Here is a 25,723-nt window from a genome sequence, read left to right on the forward strand (position 1 = left end):
ACTGGCTTTCCCCCCCATATTCATACACCGCTCCCTTCACCCTCCTCAGCTGTCCCTCCACCTTACCTGTGGACAGGAACTCAAATTCCAGGTGCAGTCTCTGACGCTCCTTCAGAAGCCCGTCATCCGGAGACTCCTCATACCTCCTGTCCACCTGTAAAATTTTGCCTACTAGCATGTCTAACTCCACCCGTTCAGCCTTCTCCTTATGGGCCCTGAATTGATGTGTTCCCCCCTAATAACCACCTTCAGTGCCTCCCACACCACCTCAGCCGAAACCTCACCTGTGTCATTGATCTTTATATATCCCAGAATGGCCTCCGTCACCCGCTCGCACACTTTCTCCCCCACTAACAGCCCCACATCTAACCTCCACTGTGGGCACTGGGCCTTTCCTTTCTTAACTTGCAGGCCTATCCAGTGTGGGGCGTGGTCTGACACCACAATTTCTAATTAGTCAGTTCCCGGCAGCCTGGGTCTCATGCTATTATTTGTCGGAAACTCGGCGTGGCAGCTGTGGACTCAGTCCAGCGCCGCCAGTTGGGGGATGGCCGATCCACAGGCAGGGGGTGGGACTTTGTCATGGGCTGGGGGCACCGTTAGGGGGTGGTCCGGGAGTGGCAAGCCAGCCAACGAGGGGGCGCTATTTAGCAGGCCGGCGCCATGTTTCACGGTGCGACCACTTCAGGCCGCCGCCTAGCGCATGCACAGCCACGGACCCAGCAATTCTCCAGCCTTATTGGCAGCTGGAGCCAGGGACTCTATGCTGCGTGCCTGAATTTTGGGTAGTAAAACACCACCATTCCCAGGCCGGTAGACATAGCCTGAAAATCGGAGAATCCAGCCATTGCCTTTAAATTTGTCTTTAACATTTTTACACATTCTTCTTGTACTATGGCTTTGTATGTTGCTGGCTTGTATTTCCTCTGCTTTCCAGTTTCACTTATGTCTTTCATTTCTATCTTTGTTTTTCTTTCTTGTCTCTCCCCCACCCATGTTCGCATTACTCTTTTTATGTATGTTGTTGGTACCGATATGGACTACACCTCTGGCTGTTCACCCTCCCCCTTCGGAATGTCTTGCAGTCGCTCAGTGACATCCTTGACCCTGGCGCCAGGTGAAGCAACAAACCATTCTGGTGTAACATCTGTGGCTGCAGATACATCTATTTGCCCCCCAACTCATTCTCTAAGCCTCCCCACCATCACACAACTGAGCCACTTGTGGTATCACGGACTTGGATCTTGTTACGTCTCCCTAAGAAATCATCCCCCCCAGCAGTATCCCAAACAGAAAATCTGTTAGAAAGGCAGAGGGGCTCAAGGACTCCTGCACTACCTGCCTCATGAATCACCTGCTTCCACAGTTTAGCACAGGGCTAAATCGCTAGCTTTTAAAAGCAGACCAAGGCAGGCCAGGAGCACAGTTCAATTCCCGTACCAGCCTCCCCGAACAGGCACCGGAATGTGGCGACTAGGGGTTTTTCACAGTAACTTCATTTAAAGCCTACTTGTGACAATAAACGATTTTCATTTCATTTCTATATTTGATTCTCATGATCTTAGGAGATCACAAAATTCTAGTATCTAAAACAATTAAATAACAAGCACAAAGTATTTCCAAAAGTTTATTTAATTTCATTAGAATCATGTCCAAATGGGTTATGTAGACACCTTTCATTATTGAAATGTTGTTGTTCCCAAATCTTCCAGTTTCATGAAAACTTGTCCATCCATAGACAAATAAACAATAACTATATTACAATGAATAATAGCACACTTATTAAAAACCAACATGCAACATTTTAAAAAGGTTACTACTTTCTACATACCAGATAGACAATCTGACCTTTAATCTGTGTGGATAGAAATGTCAACATGAATGCATACATACTTCAGGACTGCATCCTTTCATAGTGTAAAGAAGTTTACATTGCAATGGCGTGCATAACCTGTAGCTTGTTTTGTAACAAAGGAAGAAAAGAACATTTGGAGTTTGCAGTGTCTAAAATGCAGAATGGGGGATGGACTTGGTCCACTGAAACTGGTTATGTTGCTGAAAACAGGTGTCTACCAATAAAAGAAAAAATTGAACCCTTCCATTATTTTTAACACATACCCTTGAATTAAATCAATCAACAGAGAGAAAACAAAACCACTTCAGAGATCTACAGCACCACAAAGGAGAGGCTGAAGGTCCTCCGAAGTTGTTTCAAAAACACACCACTGGATTGGGTTACTCAGAGAGGGGGCCATAAAAGTTACAATCGGCAATATTTAATTTGCATTCAGATATCTGCCAGACTACAGTATATAAGCCAGGCAATTTCTGTGCAACTTTTTCAACGCCACACCCCATGGGGGTAATTTGCTACAACTCAAAAATCTAATTTCTTCTCAACCCTTGCTTGTTTCATTCAGGAGTCATGTTCAATAATAGCCAAATAAAAAGGAACTGGCACCCTATTTTCACAAAATGGAATGGTACATACATATTTAGATGCTCTGTTTTGGAATGGCCTGAGGTATCAAAAAACTCTGAAAAGAGGTAATTTTTTAAAAACAGTTGTTTATTTGGGCTCAAATGTATTTGAGTTTAATTCTTCAGCTTTTTTACAATTAGGATCTAAATGAGCTTCAATTGGGAAATAAATTGGAAGAAATACACTCACAATAAGGCAACTGCAAATTATTTGTTTAATGTTCCACCAATTTATGAAACCTACCATAAACATTCACAATAAGAGTTCAAAATTAAGCTTGTGCTGTGTGGGAAAAAAAATCAATTCCAGAAACCACAACATTTGGGAGATGAAAAATAGTTAACAAGCCTAGACCAATATTACCAAACATGTCCCCTGTTAGATAAGACATCTTATCAAATTAAATTGTGGCATCGGGCTTAGGATTTTGATAGTTCTCCTGACAGCCAGTCAAGGCCTTCATACAAGCCATTTCCTTGTACAGCACAGGTACCATGTACATACCACTGTTCCAAAAAAGAAAAGGAAAATGTCATTAGGAAAATTAACAAATATAAACGTATTTACCAAATCCAATACAGAAACATTAACTATTGACAGCATCTAAAATAGCAGAAATGAAGTAAGTGGCACAAATGCTCCAGCATTCTCTGTTTCAGATTTCCAGCATTCGCAGTTATTTGGTTTCTTTTATGAAGTAACTGGCATTTGGCTAAGGGTACGTTAAATGTAAAAAATAAACTTGTCAAAAGATTCCTCCTTTATTCCCCAAAGTCAGTTACTTTCACCAAACTATGTTTCCATGAGTATTAGCAGCCCTCCAGAAGTTAATTTAAGTGGACAAATCCGTTATAGGCCGAGACAGCAAATATTGGCTATTATGTGATAGGGCATCATGACCCACACATACATTTTTCAGCAGAGATTACTGGAGTTTAAACAATTCAATTGATTGAATTTTATTCCCGAGACTAAGGAGCGTGTCCAATTTTTGCTTCCTTACCACTGATCCAATTCCAATCAACTTATGTAATGCAAATTAGGAATCAAACCTGAGATTTGCATTATATACACAAGCCTCAAGATAACCAACCAGAAAACCACATGGTACGCCAGGAAAAGCAGACGGAATGAGATGATCAATCCAATATCATCTGCTTCACTCCAAAGTTGGAAGTTTCATTAATGGTTTTAGACCATCTACAATCAATCAGCTCTGTCTCAACATTAGCCAGAAATCAAGAGTACAGCGTTTCATTGAATATACAAGTCATTGGAAAAATCGTTTTTTTTTATTCTGACAGAACATGCATATTAAAAGAGCTTCCAACACAAATTATTTTGCATACCAATTCTGAAAATATTAACCCATCCAAGTAAATTTCATACATGCTGCTGCCAAATTATGAACTAATATTTTCAATTTAACTGCAGAGTTGCTTTTTTCAGAAATTGGACACATTCATTTCGGAATTTGCATGGGCGGGGAACTTGAGGAAAGTGGGGAGGACCCTGCTACAGAGGCAGAAGCAGCAGGTGCTTCATTATTGGGCAGCGAATGTGGATAAGGTGCAGCAATGGCGGGAAGGAGAAGAGGCAGAGTGGGTTCGGATGGAGGAGGAACCTTGCAAGGGGTCTAGTTTGGGGCTATGGTGACGGCAGCGTTGCCAAAGGCTCCGAGTAGGTATTCAGGGAGCCTGGTGGTGCAGTCCATGAAGAAGATTTGGATCAGTTGAAGAGGCATTTTAGGGTGGAAGGGATGTCGGTGTTAACGCTGTTGGATGAGAATCATGGGTTTCAGTGGGGGGGGGGGGGGGGGGGAGAGAAGAGAGAGGTATAGCGTTTACAGGAGATGGTGGAAAGTGGGACTGATCAAGGTGAGGGATCTGTATTTGGAGGAAGGGTTTGCTAGTCTGGAAGAGCTAAGAGAGAGGGTAGAGCTGCCGAGGGGGAGTGAGTTCAGGTATCTGCAGGTTAGGGACTTTTCACAAAAAGTCTGGAGGGGGTTCCCGAGGTTGCCAGGATAAACCCTGCTGGAGCGACTGCTGCTTCCGGATGTGGAAGGCGAGGGAAGAATTGGGGATATATACAAGTGGCTGGGGGAGCAGGGAGGTGAGTGGGTGGTGACGATCAGGGAGAAATGGGAAGGGGAGTTGGGAGGGGAGATCAATTGGGGAGTATGGAGTGAGGCAGTGCGTAGGGGAAATGGTACCTCCTCTTGTGCAAGGATGAGCCTGATACAGTTTAAGGTGGTGCACATGACTCAGGCGAGAATGAGTGGGTTCTTCCAGGGGGGAGCAGATGAGTGTGAGAGGTGTGGGCGGGGGCCAGCAAATCACATGCACGTTTTGGGGTTGTGAAAAATTGGGAAGACTGCGTGAGTGTCCGCGGTCTTAGCCAGGATAGTGGAGGAAGTGTTGGACCCGGCCCTTTGGTGGCGATATTTGGGTTTAAAGAGAAGCTGGAGCTCATGGAGGAGGGGGAAGGCTGATGTTGTGGCCTTCGCCTCTCTGACTGCACGGCAGCAAATTTTATTCGAGGCAGTTGGCATTGCCACTGGGGGTAGTGACCTGTTTCACTTCCTGCTGTTGGAGAAGATGAAGTATGAGTCAAGGGACTCTGCAGAGGAGTTTGAGAAAAGGCGGGGGATGTTAGTGACCATGTTTGAGGAGCTGTTCATCCGAGGGGGGGGGGGGGGGGGGGGGAGAAATTGTACAGGTTGTATAGTTGATTGCTGGGAAGTATGTTTCCAGGGGTGTTTATTTGCTGTAATCTGTTTTGATACATGGTAATAAAATACATTAACTGCACTGAGTCGATACTTACAGTTCTGTTATGAAAGTTGTTTAGTCCTAATTTTTCTGTCACTTCACTGATGGTCATGGCATTTGGTAGGTCCTGTTTGTTGGCAAACACCAGTAGAACCGCATCTTTCAATTCATCTTCATTAATCTGGAATATGCCAAAATAGCAAAATGATTCCACGAACTCATGCTAATTTCAGCTATACATTTGACTCCGACACTTGAACATACTCACTCATGACTTCCAGTGATGGCCATGGAGTGAGTGGTCGCAAATATGGTAGCTCCCGCTCGTGGCGGTCTTTTCGTGGCCTTTACCCCGCTTTGCAGTAGGAATTGTGAAGAAGAAAGGGTGTAGAAGTGGGAGCAGAAGAGATCGACCCATTAGTTTATGGAGCGACGGACCAGAAGTGCCCGAAAAAGAGCAAACCAGTTGCTTGAAGCGGGTGTGGTGCTGGCAGCATACACGGAGATGGCGGAGGGGCAGGGGCCGGCCCTGCCGACTCAGTGGTCGATGGATCAGTTGGTGAGCTTCTTGAACGAGACGTTCACCCAACAACGGAGGACCTGGTCCTGGCAGTGGATGACCGCATGGAGACAAGACTGGCAGCCCAGGGACAAGTGATCCAGAGGTTGAAGGAACTGGCGGGGGAGCATGAAGAACAGTCCAACTCAATCGCAGCAGAGATGGGAATGATGGAGACCAGCAGAAGTGACTGCCGTTTTCTTGATTGTCTGCACTAATGTTTGAGTGGGGGGGGGGAGGAGGGTTGAATCAGGGGTGTAGGATGCTCGGCGCCAGGGGCTGTCAGGCTAGCTGGGCGGGCTAGTTCACGGAAGCACAATGGGGGGTGAGCTGAAGATCAGTGGGGTTGGAGGGCCAGCGGAGAGATCGGGTGGGGGGGTGGGGTCAAATGGCCTACTTGTTCTCCCACATCTTATGGTCTTTAACCACTGGGTAGATGAACATTTTCAGAGACTGGCAATTAAGATTTCTGGTCATGCAAATTTTAATGCTGTCTTTTAAAAAGAAAAATCATTTGGATTTTATTCCCATGTTTAGATATGTCTTTTAGCCTCTTGATTCACCTCAAATTTAAGACAAAATAGGGTTCTGATCTACCCACTTCCAACTGCTGTCCATCAAAAGTGGCTGTATTTTAACATTTTAATAATTGTGTATCTTTGTGTCCCCCTATCGCTGCTGCTCTGCTGTGGTTTGGTATATCCCTATATCCTGGGCCGCAGTTGGCAGTTCCATGGGGAAGAAAAGATGGGGTCAATTCATTACAAATTGGTGGCTTGCTTAACATAACCCAAAATATATATTCAAGGAAACCATGTTCATTTTAATAAACATACTGAATCCTATTGAATGAAGTATGCACTCAGGTCAGCATGGTGGCGCAGTGGTTAGCACTGCTGCCTCATGACACCGAGGACCCGGGTTTGATCCTGGCCCAGGGTTACTGTCCGTGTGGAGTTTGCACATTCTCCGTGTTTGCGTGGGTTTCACCTCCACAACTCAAAGATGTGCAGGGCAGGTGGATTGGCCACACTAAATTGCCCCTTAATTGGAAAAAAATATAATTGGGTACTCTAAATGTATTTTTAAAAAGTATGGATGGTGTTTAGATTATAGCAACACTGAATCAAATGCTCAGTGCCGCTGCCACTCCCTCACATGATCACTTTGTTACCAAACTTTCATTCAAAACATTCCAGACCAAAAAAATTAAATACCCAGAACTTTTAATAAATTCTTAAAAAGCATGGTTTGGTTCCTACAAATTCTCACCTATGATACAACTGGAAATATTAAGTATTTATGCAACCAAGAGATTTAAACTAATATGTACAAGGGGACATTTTTAGAACATCAGTAAACAAGTGTACTAAATTAAAGATTCGATGAATACATACTATTTTGTGAAGCTCTGCTGAGGCTTCCTGAATTCTCTCTCGGTCATTGGTATCCACCACAAAAATAAGACCCTACATGAAGATAAAGAAAACATTTTATGCTTCAATTTTACATGATTTACTCTGCCAAAGCAACAGTACTTAAGAGCTCTTGCACATGAACATATGCACATATCATTTACAAGATGTACTTTATTTGAAAAAGTCTTTATGTATGTAATATACAACGCTCCTCAACATCTTCCGACAATGTATTACTACTTCAATGAAGGGGTGAAATAAAGCGAAGGGGTGGGGTAGGCCCCCACCAGGGCACCTTGGAATGGATTTTTCCCAAGAAAAACCTACTCTTAGTCTGACAGAGCAGTGCTATGGCCATGTATGTGAGATTATAACAAGAGCTTTTGATCGATAATAGCTATTGCATCTCATTTGGCTGCCGAAGACATAGTACATGTCATTGCTATGAATATAATAGCCCATACCTTTCTGGCTCCCCAGTGTCAGATTTGCAGGAATCCCCAAAGATGTGCTGGGGAATCTCGCCTGGAAGTTCTCAAACCCCACCTTCACCCCTCAGTCAATCAACACCCTTTAGACTTCGACCCTGGGCCTGAGAACTGGCTGCGCTGCCTGGATCACATCTGGCCTGAGCCAGGAAAGTCAGATGAGACTGGCATGGGCAAAATTTGGTGCGGTAAGTGGGTATGGAGTAGCAATCTGATGCCGACTGCCATTCCAAGGAAGTTCTGGTTCTATAAATTATGTAGTTTTGGTTAACTACCCATTCTGAAAACCAGTGAGACCCAAAATCCAAAACAGACTCGGTCTCAAGTTGCCAGTTTTGAGACACTATCTATGTCTATGAAAATATGATAAGACAACACAGCAGCTTGTCTAATTGGACAACTTACTCAATTCCCGCCTCAGGTACAAAAACAAAGAAAAATTCTGATAATACTGATCCTTAGTTAGCCTGTGGACCAATTCAAAGAGGTGTTTGCATGGTCCGTGGCATTCCACAGGAATACTGATAGGAGCTAGAGAAACAGTGATCGAATACAGGATAGGATTGGTCAGCTCAGAGATGTTTGATGCCTTTTCTGCCTGAGAATACAGCTATTAATAAATCTCCTGCCTGAGATGTGTTTCCCTTCTACAGTAACAGCTACTTGAATTCAAGTCATTTATCCCTTCCATGAAAATGAGAAAAAAAAGCAATGTTGGCTGTTAGGTACTAGAGTTAGTTTCAGTAAGTATTTGCATATCTTGGGAACTAGATATCGCTTTAAGTTGATTTTTTTAAAAATTGGTGGCAAAAAATGTGAAACCTGGGTCTACTTTTATTTTAGAATGGGGACAGTAAGTCTGTGGGTTTGTTTGCATATCTGCATTTTAGATGAGGTTTTCAAACTCGAGGGAAAAGTTAAAAAAAGAGGCAAAAATATAAAACAAACTGCGCTAGTGCCTTGCAACGGGGACCCACAGAAAGAACAAAATAATTGTTTTAGTTTAGTTGAAACAGACAAACATGGAAAATAGGAGGGGGTAGGCCATTTGGTCTTTTGAGCCTGCTCCACCATGAAAATAATCACAGCTGATTCCCCATCTCAACAGCATACTCCTTCTTCCCGTATCCCTTGACACCGTTAGTCTAGAAATCTATTTCTTCTTAAAATATATTCAGTAATTTCTGTGATAGAGAATTACATAGGTTCAGCGTCCTCTCAGTGAAGACGTTTCTCCTCATCTCAATCCTAAATAGCCTACGCTGTATTTTGAAACTGTGACCACTCCAGCTAGAACAAACAGCATCCCCGCATCCAGTCTATCCAGCCCAGTCAGAATTTTATGTGTTTCAATTAGATTCCCTCCAATTGTTCCAAATTCCAGTGAATGCAGCGCAGATGACTGAATCGCTGCTCATATGACAATCCCGACACCTGAGGAATCAAGTCAGTAAACCTATGCTACACTGATTCAATGGCAAGTATATCCTTTCATAGATAAGGAACCCAAAGCTGCTCACAATATTCCAGGTGTTGTATCACCAAGGTCCTATACAACTGCAAGAAGGCATCCTTGCTCCTGTGCTCAAGTCCTCGTCTTCAAGGATTTGCTATCCTAACTGCGTGTTGCTGTACCTGTATGCATGCCATCGGTGACTGGTGTACAAGGAGACCAAGGTCCCTTTTGTACAACAACATATCCCAATCTATCCCCATTTAAATAATACACTATCTTTCTTTTACTTTGCTCGAAGTGGAGAACTTCACATTTGCCATGTATTTGCCCACTGATTCAATTTGTCTAAATCACCTCACCACTCACAATTCAAGCAAGTTTCATGTGATCAGCAAACTGGGAAATATGACTGTTGGTTCCCTCATCCAAATCATTGATGTATATTATGAATAGCTGGGGCCCAGGCACTGATTCCTGCGGAATGCCAGTAGTCACTGCCCGCCACTTCAAAACAAAACCATTTCACCCTACTCTGGTTCCGGTCTGCTAAACAACACTTAATCCAGGCTAATGTATCATCCCCAATCCCATGTGCGTTAATTTTGCACACTAACCTCTTATGTGGACTTTATCAAAAGCTTTCTGGAAATCCAAATACACCACATCCACTGGTTCACCCCTATTTATTCTACTAGTTACATCCTCAAAAATCTCCAATAGGCTAGTCAAACATAAATTAATGTTGACTTTATCTGATCCCATTGATATATTCCAAGTGTCCAGATTTTGCATCTTTATAACACTCCAGCATTTTGCCCACTACTGATTTAGGCGAACCAGTCTGTAATACCCGGTTTGCTTCCTCTCTCCTTTTTTATATTTGTCACCCTCCAATCCGTCAGGACTGTTCCAGAATCTACAGAACGTTGAAAGATGACATCAATTATTTCCATAACCACCTCCTTTAGAATACTGGGTTGTAGATTATCAGGCCCTGGGGATTTATCGGCTTTCAGTCCCATTAATTTTACAAGCACTATTTTTCTCATAATACTGATGTCCTTCAAGTCCTCCTTTGACAAGACCCTTGATTCTCTAGCATTTCTAGGAAGTTATTTGTTTCGTCTTCCATGAAGACAGATTTGAAGTACTTGTTTCATTACTCTGCCATTTCCTTGTTCAATATTATATATTCTTCCGTTTCAGACTGTAAGTGAGCTACATTTACTGATCTTTTTTTTCTGTTTATTTAAAATAAATTTCGAGTACCCAATTGATTTTTTCCAATTAAGGATCAATTTAGCGAGGCCAATCCACCTACCCTGCACATCTTTGGGTTGTGGGGGTGAAACCCACGCAAACACGGGGAGAATGTGCAAACGCCACACGACAGTGACCCAGAGCTGGGATCGAACCTGGGACCTCGGCGCCGTGAGGCAGCTCTGCTATCCACTGCGCCACCGGGTTGCCTTTTTACTAATCTTTTTATATACTTATGGAAGCTTTTACTATCCACTTGCAAGTTTACTCCCGTACTCTGTTTTCCCCCTCTTAATCAATCTTTATCCCCCTTAGCTGAATACCTAATTGCTCTGAAACCTCAGGCTTGCTATTTTATTCAGTAATTTTATGACTCCTCTTTGGATTAAATACTTATCCTTAATTTCTTTAGTTAAGCAATGATTGGGCCACTTTTGTGTTTTTGCACCAGAAAGTAAGGATAGCTGTTGTAATGCATACATTCTTTAAATATTAGCCATCAGCTACCCATCATCATACCTTTTAACAAATTCCTAAATTTATCTTAGCCAACTCGCACCACATATCTTCATAATTTCCTTTGTTTAGATTTAGAACCCTAGGTTCAGAACAGAAAGTTGAAAGGGGGTACGAGGAGTAATTGGACACAGGAGCAGGAACTGCACTAAGCCTAGAACAGGAAAAGGTTCCAGAAACCAGGAAGTGGGACAATAAAAAAGGAATAAGAACATGAATCTGAACAAGGTCCTGTTCAGTGAAGTTAAAGAAAGGAGCAGTGGAATAGGCTTTGAATTAAAGAGTGAAAGGTGTGGGGTGCAGATACAAGGCAAAATGGGATTACGAGAAGCCAGATCATCAGAGGAGACAGCCGAAGGTTGGTGAATCCTTATTATGAGCCTAATAATTAATTTACAGGATGTAGGCGTTGCTGGCTAGGCCAACATTAATTGGCCACCCCGAATTTCCCTCCAGAAATTGGTGAGCTGCCTTCTTAAACTGTTGCAATCCCTGTGGTATAGGTACACCCATAGTGCTGTTAGAGAGGAAGTGCCAGGGTTTTGACCGAACGGCAGTGAAGGAATGGCGATATATTTCCAGTTTGGATGGCGAGTGACATGGAGGGGAACTTCTAGGTGGTGGTGTTGCCATTAATTTGCTGCCCTTGTCCTTCAAAATGGTAGTAGTCATGTGTTTGGAAGGTGCTACCTTAGCAATCTTTTTTACATGGTACAGGCTATTATCACTGTTCATCAGTGGTGAAGATGAATATGGCAGCACGATGGCACAGTTGCTTCACAGCACTAGAGACCCGGGTTCGAATACAAGTTTGGGCGACTGTCTGTGCGGAGTGTGCACACTCCCCGCGACTGTGTGGGTTTCCTCCAGGTGCTCTGGTTTCCTCCCACAGTCCAAAATGTGCAGGTTAGGTGGATTGGCCATGCTAAAATTGTCCCGTAGGGTCGAAAGTTTGGGTGGGGTTATGGGGTTAGGGTAGAGGTGTGGTCTTAAGTAAGATGCTCTTTCAAGAGCCGGTATAAGCAAGTTGCTTTGTCCTGGATGGTGCTTAGTGTTGCTGGAGTTGCACACATCCAGGCAAGGAGAGAGCATTCCATCACATTCCTGACTTGTGCTTTGTGGACTTGCTGTGGGAAGTCAGGAGGAAAGTTACTCACCGTTCCTAACCGCTAACCTGCTCTTGTAGTCACTATTTATTTGGCTAGGCCAGTTCAGTGTCTGGTCAATGGTAACCCCCAAGATGTTGATAGTGGGGGATTAAGTGATAGTAATGCCATTCAATGTAATAGGGGCGATGGTTAAATTTGTTGGGAGATGGTCATTGCCTGGCACTGGTATGGCACGAACGTTACTTGCTACTTGTCATCTCAAGCCTGGATACTGTCCAAGTCTTGTTGCATTTGGACATGAACGTTCAGTCTGAGTCATCGCGAATGGTGCTGAACATTGTGCAATCACCAGCAAACATCCACACAGGTCAAGAGGCTGAGGATGGTTGGAAACTGAGATGATTGATCTCTAACCACCACAGCCATCTTATTTTATGACCAGAGAAAGCCCCCCCCCCCCACTTCCTGTTGACGTCAGCTTTGCACGGGCTCCTTGATGCCATGCTCTCATTCAAATGCTGCCCCTGGTTTAGCTCACTGGGCTAAATTGCTGGCTTTTAAAGCAGACCAAGCAGGCCAGCAGCACGTTTCGATTCCCGTACCAGCCTCCCCGGACAGGCGCCGGAATGTGGCGACTAGGGGCTTTTCACAGTAACTTCATTGAAGCCTACTCGTGACAATAAGCTATTTTCATTTTCATTCATTTCATTGATGTCAAGCGCAGTTACTCTTACTTCACCTCTTTTGCATAATGGTTTGGTCACTGGACTAATAATTCACTAATCCAGGGCAATGCTGTCAGAACGTGGGATTGAATTCCACCATGACAGATGGTGAATTTGAATTCAATAAAAATCCAGAATTAAAAGTTTAATGACCATGAAACCATTGTTGATTGTGGTTAAAAACTCATTTGATTCACTAATGTCCTTCAGTGAGAGTATTTTCCATCTTTACCTGGCCTGGCCTATGTGTGACTGCAGACCCACAGCAATGTGGTTGACTCAACTTCCCTCTGAAATGGCTGAGGAAGCTACTCAGTTCAAGGACAATTTGGGATGGGCAATAAATGCTGGCCTAGCCAGTAATACCCAAATCCCATAAATAATATCTTTTAAAATTGAGTGTCAGTGGGAAGGTTATTTGCTGCTTGATTGCATGGTTGATGACCCCTCTCGTCACTTTACTATATGATTGAGAGTAGATTGATGGGACGGTAATTGGCCAAATTGGATTTGTACTGCTGTGCGTCTACAGGACATACCAAGGCAAATTCCCACATTACTGGGTAGACATCAGTGTTGCAGCTGTACAAGAACAGCTTAGCGGGGGATTCTGGAACTCAGGTCTTCATTACTATTGACGGAATGTCAGGGACCAAAGCCGATGCAATATCCAGTGCCTTCGGCTGTTTCTTGATATCAGATGGAGTGCATCGAATTGGCTGAAGAATGGTATCTGTGATGCGGATGCCAAGATGGACCATCCACTCGCACTTCCGGTGAAAATTGTGTAAATGCTTCAGCCTTATATTTTGCACTCAAATCATTGAAGATGAGGATATTTGTGCGGCCTCTTCCTTCAGTGAGTTGTTTAATTGTCCACTGCCATTTATGCTGGGTGTGGCAGGACTGCAGAACTTAGGTCTGATCAATTGGTTATGGGATCCCTTAGCGCTGTCTATCGCTTGCTGCTTATGCGGTTTAGCACATAGATAATCCTGTGTTGTAGCTTCACAAGGTTGACACCACATTGTTAGGCATGCCTGGTGTTGCTCCTGGCATACCCTCCAGCACTCTCCGTTGAACCAGGGTTGAATCCCTGGCTTTACAGTAACAGGAGTGTGGGGGATAGCCAGGCCATGAGGGTATAGAACGTGGCAGAGTACAATTCTGCTGGTACTGATGGCCCACAGCATCTCACATATGCCCACATCCTGAAATCTGTTTGAAGTCTATCGCATTTAGTGGTAATCCCGCACAACACATTGGGGGGGGGGGGGGGGGGGGGTTCCTCAAGGTGAAGATGGGATTCATCTCTTCAAGGACTGTGTGGCGATCAGTCCTACTGATATTGTCATTGCCATACACATCTGTAGAAGACAGGTTGGTAAGGATGAGGCCCAGTATGTTTTACCCTCTTGTTGGTTCCCGAGCACCTGCTGCAGACCAAGTATAGCAGCTATTTACTTTAGGACCTGGCCAGCTCCATCTGTGGTGGTGCCACCGATCCACTTGATGATGAACATTGAAGTTCCTTGCTCTGGATTACAGCAGATTGCGAAAGTTAGAGTTTAAGCCCCTAGTTGCCACATTCCGGCACCTGTTCGGGGAAGCCGGTACGGGAATTGAACTTTGCTGCTGGCATTGTTCTGCATTACAATGCCAGCTTTTTAGTCCACTGTGCTAAACCAGCCCAATCAGTCAAGAGATGCTCTTTTCCTTTCCTCAGAAAGAAGAGCAGACATAGGATCTGTTGAGTATTTCTACTGCCCTTAATATACCATAAAGTATAGGAAGTAAATGTAAAGGGAGTAACTTTGAAGGGCAATTCATGGCAGGGCAGCTGGGCTGAGTGGAACATTCCTCTACATGTTGCCTATTAGTACATGGACTGTATACTTATTGTGAACATTAGAACATAAAGATAGACTTTGCAATTTGTGCTTTCCTTACAAATCGGTATAGATCTGTATGCTTGTGGGTGAAGGACGAGTACAGTATAATTATGTTTTCTTGCTTAATGCATTATTCGTTTGTTAGAAGTTCATCAAACTCGTGACTCAGTTCAGTAGCCACCTTCCATGTTTCTAAACAAAAAATAAAAGTTAGGATAAATCAAGCTAGGTTCCACCCTGGAATCTGACTTAGCCAATAGGAACATCAGCTGGGATCTAGCATTGCACAAACAAAAACAGCCACTCACAGCAGTGTTCCGAGACATCAGATTTGCCTCACGTATAGCTCGGCTCCCACTAAATAGGCTGAATTGAATAGACTGATATGCATGCTAACAGGTGCCACAACATTTCAAGCAAGAGGAATATACTGACTGCAGTTAAATATATGAATATATTAAAGGTATTATTTATGAATCTAGTATTTTCTCAATGTCATTTTTAGACACTTCTAAACAATTCTGGTTGAATCCACAGACAAATGGGAAGTGATTCAAACGATCTTAAATGCATAGCAAAAATAGTTTCATGAAGTTATTCCTGTAACTTTTTTTTAAAATATACAATTTGAAATGTGTTGCAGCCCTATTCACAGAACCAAGCTGGTAACTGCAATTAACAACATACAAAGTGCACTGCCTGCCTTATAACAAGTGTTTTAGCTCCCAAAAACAAATTAATGATGTAGCAATACGTGCATCGATCAAAGTGAATACATTTCAGAATTTATTTTAATTGCAGAACCATTGCTATGACGGTTTTTAAAAATTCCATGAGACAAAATATATCACTTTAATGACTTGCCGTCATTAAGACACTACTATACACTTCACACTACTGGATCAAAAGCAAAGCCCCAAGGATATTAAGCACCCTTCATAGTTGCAGTGTATGGCATAGAAAATACAGGTGAAAGAAAAACATAGGGAATTATTTAGGACAATAAGTCTATAAGAAACCATCTGTCCTGCCTATCCCCATTCATTCCCGTGCTCCACTCAGTCCCCCTCATGCCTTCCATTCTCAAACAAACCCTTAACTCATCTCCCTGCCCATCCAGACACACTCTCAACCCATCCTCCTCATCCACCTCCAGAGGGAGACATGAGCTCAGAACCCAAGGACTCAGATCCAAGCAGACGGATGATGCACAAAGCATACAAAAATGCGGTTGCCTAAACTGGTGGATTCATGGAACGGTCATCAAGGAAAGGCAAGAGCAGTAAGGTATCTCTCTTTTAACTTGAATCACTGTCAGGTTTATTATAAGGAAATACATGTTCACTGTTTAGAACTCAAAACTGCCAGAGCCTATTTAATTTTTATTAAAAATACTCCAACCTCAAAAGGTAGAATGTCACAGAATGTAGAAATAAACCAGTTGGAACACAAAGTGAAATTAGAGTTTTTGTAGCATAAAGGAGTTGAAACTGATTTGAGAATCAGTTTGTCACACCCACAAAGATGTTTCAGCATACGAGTCTTGTGAATTAAGCACAATAGTACAAAATTACAGTTTAAACAGGGTCAGTTTAACTTACTGCTCTAAGCAATCAGAATATCTAAATACCTGGGTGTTCTGGAAATAGTGCCTCCACAAGGGTCTAATTTTGTCTTGGCCACCAACATCCCACACAGTGAAAGATATGTTTCTGTATTCCACTGTTTCAACATTGAATCCTATTTTCAAAATTCAAAATTATAAACAGATTAATTTGTAATCATTTTGCAGCTTGTGCGACGTGCTTAAACGAACAGGAGCACTATAAATCAAACATATGCAGCTTTAATTCGTGTAAAATAATTTGAAGTTGCTTTGTAGACCATGATATTTTATGCCTTTAAAAATAAGCTGGTCTATTTCTTAGCCTTTGTCAGTAAGTAAAATTATGATAATAATCTTTATTGTCACAAGTTAGCTTACATTAACATTGCAATGAAGTTACTGTGAAAAGCTCCTAGTCACCACATTCCAGCCTCTGCTCGGGTACACAGAGGGAGAATTCAGAATGTCCAAATTACCAAATAGGATTTGTGGGAGGAAACTGGAGCACCCGGAGGAAACCCACGCAGACACAGGGAGAACGTGCAGACTTCGCACAGACAGTGACCCAAACTGGGAATCGAACCAGAGATTCTGGCGCTGTGAATTTATGACCATTTGGTAGGATGCAGCTTATAGGTAGGATAGTCAACACGGATTCGTGAAGGGCAAGTCTTGCCGTACAAATTTGATTGAATTCTTTGAGGAGGTAACTAAGTGTGTAGATGAAGGTAGAGCAGTTGACGTCGTATACATAGATTTTAGTAAGGCGTTTGATAAGGTTCCCCATGGTCGGCTCATGAAGAAAGTAAGGAGGTGTGGGATAGAGGGAAATTTGGCCAATTGGATAAGTAACTGGCTATCACATAGAAGACAGAGGGTGGTGGTGGATGGAAAATTTTCAGACTGGAGACCAGTCACCACAGGTATCAGTACTGGGTCCTCTGCTATTTGTGATTTTTAGCAATGACTTGGAGGAGGGGGCTTAAGGGTGGGTCAATAAATTTGCTGATGACACCAAGATTGGAGGAGTAGTGGATGAGGTGGAGGGTTGTTGTAGGCTGCAAAGAGACATTGATGGGATGCAGAGCTGGGCCGAAAAATGGCAGATGGAGTTTAACCCTGATAAGTGCACGGTGATTCATTTTGGTAGAAAAAATTTGAATGCGGATTACAGGGTCAACGGCAGGGTTCTGAGGAATGTGGAGGAACAGAGAGATCTTGGGGTTCATGTCCACAGATCTCTGAAGGTTGCCACTCAAGTGGATAGAGCCGTGAAGAAGGCCTATAGCGTGTTAGCGTTTAGTAACAGGGGGCTTGAGTTTAAGAGCCATGGCGTTATGCTGCAACTATACATGACCCTGGTGAGACCACATTTGGAGTATTGTGTGCAGTTCTGGTCACCTCATTATAGGAAGGATGTGGAAGCATTGGAAAGGGTGCAAAGGAGATTTACCAGGATGCTGCCTGGTTTGCAGGATAGGTCTTATGAGGAAAAGTTGTGGGAGCTAGGGCTTTTCTCTTTGGAGCAGAGGATGAGAGGCGACTTAATAGAGGTTTATAAGATGATGAGGGGGATAGATAGAGTGGACGTTCAGAGACTATTTCCTCGGGTGGATGTAGCTGTTACAAGGGGGCATAATTATAAGATTCAGGGTGGGAGATATAGGAGAGATATCCAAGGTAGGAGAGTGGTTAGGGTGTGGAATGGACTGTCTGCTGTGATAGTGGAGTCGGACACTTTAGGAACTTTCAAGCAGTTATTGGATAGGCACATGGAGCACACCAGAATGACAGGGAGTGGGATAGCTCGATCTTGGTTCTGGACAATGCTCGGCACAACATCGAGGGACGAAGGACCTGTCCTGTGCTGTACTGAAATGAAATGAAAATCGCTTGTCACAAGTAGGCTTCAAATGAAGTTACTGTGAAAAGCCCCTAGTCGCCACATTCCGGCGCCTATTCGGGGAGGCTGTTACGGGAATTGAACCGTGCTGCTGGCCTGCTTTCAAAGCCAGCGATTTAGCCCTGTGCTAATCAACAGTGGTAACCACTGTGCTACCGTGCCGCCCATATAAACATGCCGTGAATAGTGAAATGTCATTCTAGGTATATTAATTACTATTTTAACAGATTAATTTCTATTTTAACAGTAAAGGTTTCCACTGCATTTCAGAATCTAAATCCTGCCATTCCTAAAAGATTAAAGTTAATGTTAATTTCATTTTAAATCCACCTATATTCAGGAGTCATTTTCCAAATGTAATCCTGTTGTTTTCCTTATTCCCCCTTTCTTTATTTTTGCCGTTATCATTTTTGATCCATGGATGCTTAATGGCCATGTATCTTTAAGTCAAGCAGCAACGAGAATGGGGAATTCGAAAAGTTGCAACATAGTTTATGATGCTAGCTTTTGAGCAACCAAACTCAGACTTTGTGGCACCCGATAATGGGGTGGGACTCAGCTCATTTGGTTAGCTGATGGCCAATGAATTGGCCAAAAGGCCATATTCTGCCTGGTAACAGGTGGTGATTGGATCCTACCCAACTGGGATGATTTCCAGGACTGATGGAAAGCAGAGTTGGTCATGGATGCTCAAGGAGAAGGAGCAGAGTACCTGCTCCGTCCCCCCCTCTTCTCTTTCTCCAGGAATGCTGTGAGCTGCTCTATTTCTGAACCAACAGGGAACCTGAATGAACAAATCTACAATGACAACCATTACAGACCGAAAACCGAAATCTCGGACTGAAGACTTGAAAGTGTGCTAGTAACAACCATCTGAAACAAAGACTGCGTGGGTTTCCTCAGAGTGCTCCGGTTTCCTCCCACAAGTCCCGAAAGACGCGCTGTGAGGTGATTTGGACATTCTGAATTCTCCCTCTGTGTAGCCGAACAGGATTTGGAATGTGGCGACCAGGATTTTTTCACAGTAACCTCATTGCAGTGTTAATGTAAGCCTACTTGTGACAATAAAGATTATTATTATAAATCAGATCCATCACGCACCTCCTTTCAGTACTACAAATGGAACACAGCCTGTCCCAGTGGTCTAACAGAGATGTCAAAAAAGATTAATTCAGAAAAAAGGAAACAGAAGGTGGTAAAATGTGGCGAGACATACACTTTACTGACAACGCTTTGGTAGTCAGATGCAATCAATAATCCAATATGATTATTACTTACCAATAGTTGGAATAGTTGTTACAATTTCACCAAGCTTCAGTTTGTATAAGATGGTTGTTTTGCCCGCAGCATCTAAACCAACTAGTACAAGAAACAAAAAGCTCAAATTAGTACTTATCTTAAAATACTTGTTTATACATTTAATTTGAAAACTACAAAGTGAATTCCTGAAATAAAAATACCATTATTATTTCCCTCTATGGTCTCGTTCGTGAAGCCCTTGCTATATGGAAATGATAACTGAAATATATGTGGGGTATTTTAGTTTTCAAATGGCCCACACTTACAACTGCCAATCTTTATATTTGTAGTCACCTTTATATTGCAGTTCTATGTTTCTAATGTAGCCTGCACATGGAAAAGCAAAAGGACAAATACATGGCACATACATCTCCCTACCCAAACATTTAGTCCTCGTGTAGAAAAATTCTCACAAGTGAAAAATCCTAACCCAGTTTGTTAATAATGTTCAATGTCATCCTTACCAGTGGACAATGTGGTGAAAAATTAATGCTTCACAGATTTAACCAAGAGGACAAATAACTGGTGCATAAACGGAAATGCCCGAAGTCCATACTATGTTAGCGGATTCTAAATGCAGTAGCAATTAGGTCATTAAAAATATTCCTAGCCCTTTTAAAATTCACTTCTAGGTTGAAAGCATCACCGACAAGGGCAGCATTTATAGCTCATCACTAACTGCCCTGTAGGTGCTGGTAAGGCACCTTCTTGAAATACTCTACGTGGTGTAGGTACACTCAAGGAATTCTAACATAAATCAATCATCTGAATTTTGCGATCAACAGCAAAGCGACTGCACTCCCCAACGACCTCCAGGAAAATTTCCCACAAGGATCAAAGGCTTATCTGGTGTGGGTTTCACTTCCCTCACCATTTCATTCTTGCTCCAGCTTTTGGGGATCTGAGGCATCTCGGAACAGTGATTTCAAGCGAACAAAACAGCAAATTTTATCAAAATTATTGCAGATTGCAAAACAGAAATAACTATGAGGATTTATCTATAACTGTTATAATTTTACAGAAAGCAAAATAAAGGCTGGAACATACACAGGAAATTAAGACAAAAGTTGATGTATCACATTAAAAACTATATATTAAAAGTGGAGTTTTTAAGCATGGGATAGAGAAATTTGAAAATCCTCAAGTATAAAATTAGTTCAGGACCAGACAAAATCTTCAACTGCAATTATGATTAATATGCTGTTAAAAAAAACAGATTTAAGCCTCATGATGCTTAGGACCCAGGTTTGAATCCTGGCTCACTGTCCGTATGGAGTTTGCACATTCTCCCTGTGTCTGCGTGGGTCTCATCCCCACAGGGTAGATGGATTGGCCACACTAAATTGCCGCTTAATTGGAAACAAAAAGGGCTTATTGAGACTAATAGTGTAAACCATAGAAATTGCTGATTTAATGTGTGTTTCCAATTGGTTTCCATCACTGAGGAGTTCAACAGAGCATCTAGAAGAGCAGGGGATCACTGACAGCAGCTTTCAAAAACCAGTGTAAACCTGCGCAGGTGGGAGGTTGCTGTCTGTTTCAGAGAATAATGACAGTGAATGCTGACAGTTCTGTCATCATTGCAACATCAAAACTCAGGCAAATGTTTTCAGAAAACAGGAAGAAATCATTTAAAAAATAATACTTCAAAGATAGAGCCCCGTAACTGTCCAGTTTCCCAGCATCAGATTTGAAGAGTATCCCAAAGATGTGCTGGGAAATCTTTCCCAGAAGTTCCCAGGTAAGGTTTTACACAGCAATTGTCCCGAACTAACTGCCTGGACTCCTTGTGTTGGTGTGGTGCTGAGAACCCCATCTGACAAAGTGATTTAAATCACTAACTTAGTGTAGTTTCACACCAATAGTTACTCTGAAAAAGTTAGGAGGGGTAAAAAAAACTTCAGCATAACTACTTTAAGCACTGTGGGCCAACCCCTCATTGGGCAACCCCCCACCCCCCGGGACTAATCAACCACAAGGGCAGTGCCAGCCCCATAATCCCCCTCAACCGCATGGGATTCTCCAATCTATGGGCCCAACTCGCCCCCCCCCCCCCCCCCCCCCCCCCCCTCAGGGGAATGAGAGCAGTTGCAATTAAGGGTTTGATTGGAAGAAGAACAGAATTTTTTTTTAAAACAAGCTTCCCGTATCTTCTTTGGCATGCTGGATTGCCACTCTGGAGGGTATTAACCTTGTTGAAATTGCAAAGCCCCCATCTCACTCAACCTTCCTTCAGACTGTGGCTGTGTTGGTGTGCAGTAACTGGAGCGCAGAGAAGATTGGTCCCATTTTACAGCACTAGTGCTCAAGCTGCTGTAATGGTGGTGTTTGAAGGAAGAAGGTAAATTTAAAAGGTGTGGTGGTTCGGGCATTGGGGGGGATGGAAGAGAAAGCAGAGTCGAGAGATCTGGTGCGACAGGAAGAAACAAGGTTTTGGCAGGGATTGGGAAGGTTTTGGACAGGGAGAAGGAAGTGTCCAGTTGGGGTGCTTGGTTCCACTGGACCGGGGGAGGGGGGTAGTGTGGTGGGTCTACGTGGAGGGCTGTGGGGTGCCCAGCACGGTGCTGGTCTGCGTTACTTAAATAATGACTCTGGAGTTAGAAGTGTTTCCCCCCCACATAACTTTTCAGACTAACTATCAGGGTAAAACAGTCATCCAAGGTTAGTGATTTAAATCACTTTGTTGGATGATTCCCAGCACAATTGTCCAGGGGAAGTTAGCCTTTCTGGACAATTGTTTGGTAAACCGTAATGTGGGAATCTCCGAGACGGATTCCCCAGCACATCATTGGGGTGCCCCCAAACGCGACACCAGGGAACCAGGAAGTTACGAGCCATTCTTTATTTTTTGAAAAAAGATTAGGTTTAAAAATTTACAGTTCAAAATGCAGTGGTTCATTAAGGCCTCAGGGCCACATAATGGGCCCAAATCAGGGAGGTTAGAATTTTCTTGATGCAACCTTCTGTTTAAAGATTCACTTCATCAGCAATCATTTCAGAACCATGTTACATCCAAATCCAAGCACTAGAAGAGGAAAAATATTGGCTTGTATTCTGTGGTCAGCAGTCAATTCACAGCACTAACCGTTCATTACACTTATCCAGACCTTCTATAGCCTTTGGCAGAGGATTTGCAGTGATTAGAATTCCATTTTGGCAACCACCACTGGAGATCTGAAAACTGTTAATAGGACAAGCAACTATGCATTCCTTTAACAAGATTGAAGAATGCTTGATGAGCATTTCAGATGCTGAAGGAGGACGGGGCTGGTTTAGCACAGGGCTAAAGAGCTGGCTTTTAAAGCAGACCAAGGCAGGCCAGCAGCACTGTTCAATTCCCGTACCAGCCTCCCCGAACAGGCGCCGGAATGTGGCGACTTTGGGCTTTTCACAGTAACTTCACTGAAGCCTACTTGTGCCAACAAGCTTTTCATTTCATTTAATTCAAGTGTAAATTAGAATATTTAATTCAATGTCAAACAACTCCCAGAAAGCAAACCAGAGAAACAAAGGAGGGGTTTAGAATAATTACCAAAATAAAAAAAAATATTCTGAGGCAACGAGACTCCAGCGTAAGAGCTAATTTTCAGTGTCAGGAGATTCTTTGGCTGTAGTTATCAACTTGCATTTACATAGTACCTGAACTGCAATAAAATGTCCCAAGACATATCACAGGAGTGTAATAAAAATTTGACACTGATCCTCACGTTGAGGACAAATGACCAAAAACGTGCATGTATGGATTGAGTTTAAGTAGCACCTCAAAAGGGCAGACGGAGATAAAAAGGTTGAAGGAGGGATGCCAGAGCTTTGGGCCTCAGCAGCTAAAGTGTGACTGTCAATGGCGGAGCAATTAAAATCAGGGATGTGCAAGAGGGATAATCTGGAGGAGTGCAGAAATCTTGAAGGGTTGTAAGGCTGTAAGGGATGGCATGGCAGAGGTGACGGGGGAGGTCAGAGAGAAATTTGAAAACAAGGATGCAAACTTTTTAAAATCAAAAGATTGTTTGACTGGAGGATGGATAAATGGGACTTGGTACAAGTTAGTTTAAAGGCAGCAGAGTTTTTGGATGAGTTCCAAGTTTATGGATAATGGAAGATGGGATGTGACCACGAGTAAATTGGAGCACATCCAGAGGTAACGAGGCATGAATGAAGGTAACAGAGATGAATGATCTGGGGTGGGGAGAAATCAGACAATGTCAGAAACTAGATGTGTTGGTGCTGGAATGTATAGGTGAGCTACCTGACAATCAAGGTTCGACGCCAAAACCACAAAGAATCGAGTGCATTTGACAGTTAACAGAGAAATGGATGGGGTTGGGGCCAGTGAACAGTTAGTGGTGGGGGACTGAAGATAATGTCACAATAAATAAGCTGTGGTAAATCCGTTTCGCTAGAATGTTCAAGCTTCAGCTTTTTCTGGCACGTTTACTGGTTAGTTAGCAAAATGTACAATTTCATGCATTCCATTTGTTTCAATCCCAAGTCTCTAGGCCAGACACCAGCACAGTGGAGCTTGTGGAGGAACAGAAAAGCTCAAATAGATTTAGGCATTGAACTGTGTTCTGACTGTAGGGTGTTGCCACTTAACTTATTTTAATAAAAAAATTACCATGCTCCCCCCCCCGGCAAACTACAAAATCCAGCCCAATTCGGTCTGATACGTGTTACAGTGACGGACTGAGGAATGCGGTGCTGTCAGGATGTCTTTCACATGAGAGCCATGTTTGTTCTCAGACGATTACGATGGCACTATTTGAATAGCAATATATAAGTTTTATCCCCAGTATTCACCACAAAAACAGGTTACTCTGCAGCTCTCCTTGCTCGCTGCCTCGATCCACAAAAATCCTCCCCAACATCACTGTGCCCACGATCAGGGCCTATGCGGCCCATGGAGTCCATTTAACTTCATGAGCTTTACTCACAGCACCCTGGCTCCGACGCCTTGTAGGCCGGGCAGGGCCGAGCTGCCTCCGACACCCTTCTCTCCCCACACTGAAGAGCCAGCAGTTGGCGAAATGGGAGCAAACACGCCCCACGGAAATCTGAGCGGAAACAAAGATCAGGCCCGAGACCATGGGCCCGCGGTCCGGACAGCCACGAGCAGGAAGGAGGGAGTGGGGGAGGCCTCACTCTTTCGCTTCCCCTCCCTCCCTCCCCCCCCCCCGGCCGATCAAACTTACCCATTAATATCCTGACCGCCTTCTTGCCGAACATCCTTTGAAATATACTGGATATTGAGAGCCCCATGACGCTGGCGCGGCTGCTCCGGGACTCGCGCTGCTCCGGGGACTCGCACTCCTGCTGCGGCTGCTCCGACACTCGCGCTGGTGCTGCTGCGGCTGCTCCGGGACTCGCGCTGGGGCTGCTGCGGCTGCTGCGGCTGCTGCTCCGGGACTCGCGCTGGGGCTGCTGCTGCTGCGGCTGCTCCGGGATTCGCGCTGGTGCCACGTCAGAGACCAGCCCGTCAGTTCCAACGGGGATCAAATGACGTCAGGCTGTAAAGCAGACCCATCCTGTCGCAAAACAAACGACTCAAATATCCCCCACCGAACAACAATAGTCACGGCCGAATTGCCACTCTCTATGCATTGACCCGCGCCGAATTTCTTCCGTGACTATCTCGCTCGACCTTCTTGACCCAAGTTGGACGAGATCCAGGCAGCGCAGCTGAAGACGGATGCCCCTGGTTTTTTTTAACTGCACTCGCCGCCGTAAAGTAAATACGTGTAAAACTGACAGGCGACGGAAAGGGTGGCTTTAATGATTTGGGGGTGGGATCATGTGGGGGACTGACGTGGGAGTAATACGAATCTTTCTGAGTGTCACCAGTAGGCTTACATTAACACTGTAATGAAGTTACTGTGAAAATCTCCTCACCGCCACTACTGTTCGGTTACACAGAGGGAGAATTCAGAATGTCCAAATTACCTAACAGCAAGACTTTCGGGACTTGTGGGAGGAAACCGGAGCACCCGGAGGAAACCCACGTAGACACGGGGAGAACGTGCAGACTCCACACAGCCAGTGGCCCAAGCGAGAATTGAAATTGGGACCCTGGTGCTGTGAAGCGACAGTGCTACCCACTGTGCTACCATGCAGACCTGTGGGGGACTGACGTGGGAGGGTGAGGGACTAGTGTTAGAAAGGACGTGGGTGACTGATGTTGGTGGGTATGAGAGACTGACAATGGAGCTGTGTGGGGGACTCACATTGTGGGGGTATTTAGAGGA

The 25,723-nt window shown here is 43.8% G+C and overlaps 1 protein-coding gene across 1 annotated transcript; it reads right to left on the bottom strand.

The window, feature by feature from the left end:
- Positions 1 to 1,613: 1,613 nt before the first annotated feature.
- Positions 1,614 to 24,877, bottom strand: LOC119974031 (ADP-ribosylation factor 4-like). Its single transcript, XM_038812834.1, has 6 exons — positions 24,674 to 24,877; positions 19,464 to 19,544; positions 16,307 to 16,416; positions 7,210 to 7,281; positions 5,309 to 5,434; positions 1,614 to 2,988 (listed from the first exon to the last, which is right to left on the bottom strand). The coding sequence occupies exons 1-6, from the start codon at positions 24,738 to 24,740 to the stop codon at positions 2,902 to 2,904; spliced, it is 543 nt and encodes a 180-aa protein (XP_038668762.1). The 5' UTR covers positions 24,741 to 24,877; the 3' UTR covers positions 1,614 to 2,901.
- Between the last annotated feature and the right edge of the window lie 846 nt (positions 24,878 to 25,723).

Source organism: Scyliorhinus canicula, chromosome 11 (genome assembly GCF_902713615.1).
Source record: "Scyliorhinus canicula chromosome 11, sScyCan1.1, whole genome shotgun sequence".
NCBI classification, from domain to species: Eukaryota; Metazoa; Chordata; class Chondrichthyes; order Carcharhiniformes; family Scyliorhinidae; genus Scyliorhinus; species Scyliorhinus canicula.

Excerpts from the sequence above, each read along its gene's own strand:
- LOC119974031 (XM_038812834.1), bottom strand. The coding sequence starts at position 24,740 with ATGGGGCTCTCAATATCCAGTATATTTCAAAGGATGTTCGGCAAGAAG. Across the intron at positions 19,545-24,673 it reads GGCGGTCAGGATATTAATGG|TTGGTTTAGATGCTGCGGGC; the intron begins GTAAGTTTGATC and ends TTCTTGTACTAG. Across the intron at positions 16,417-19,463 it reads AACAACTATTCCAACTATTG|GATTCAATGTTGAAACAGTG; the intron begins GTAAGTAATAAT and ends TTTTGAAAATAG.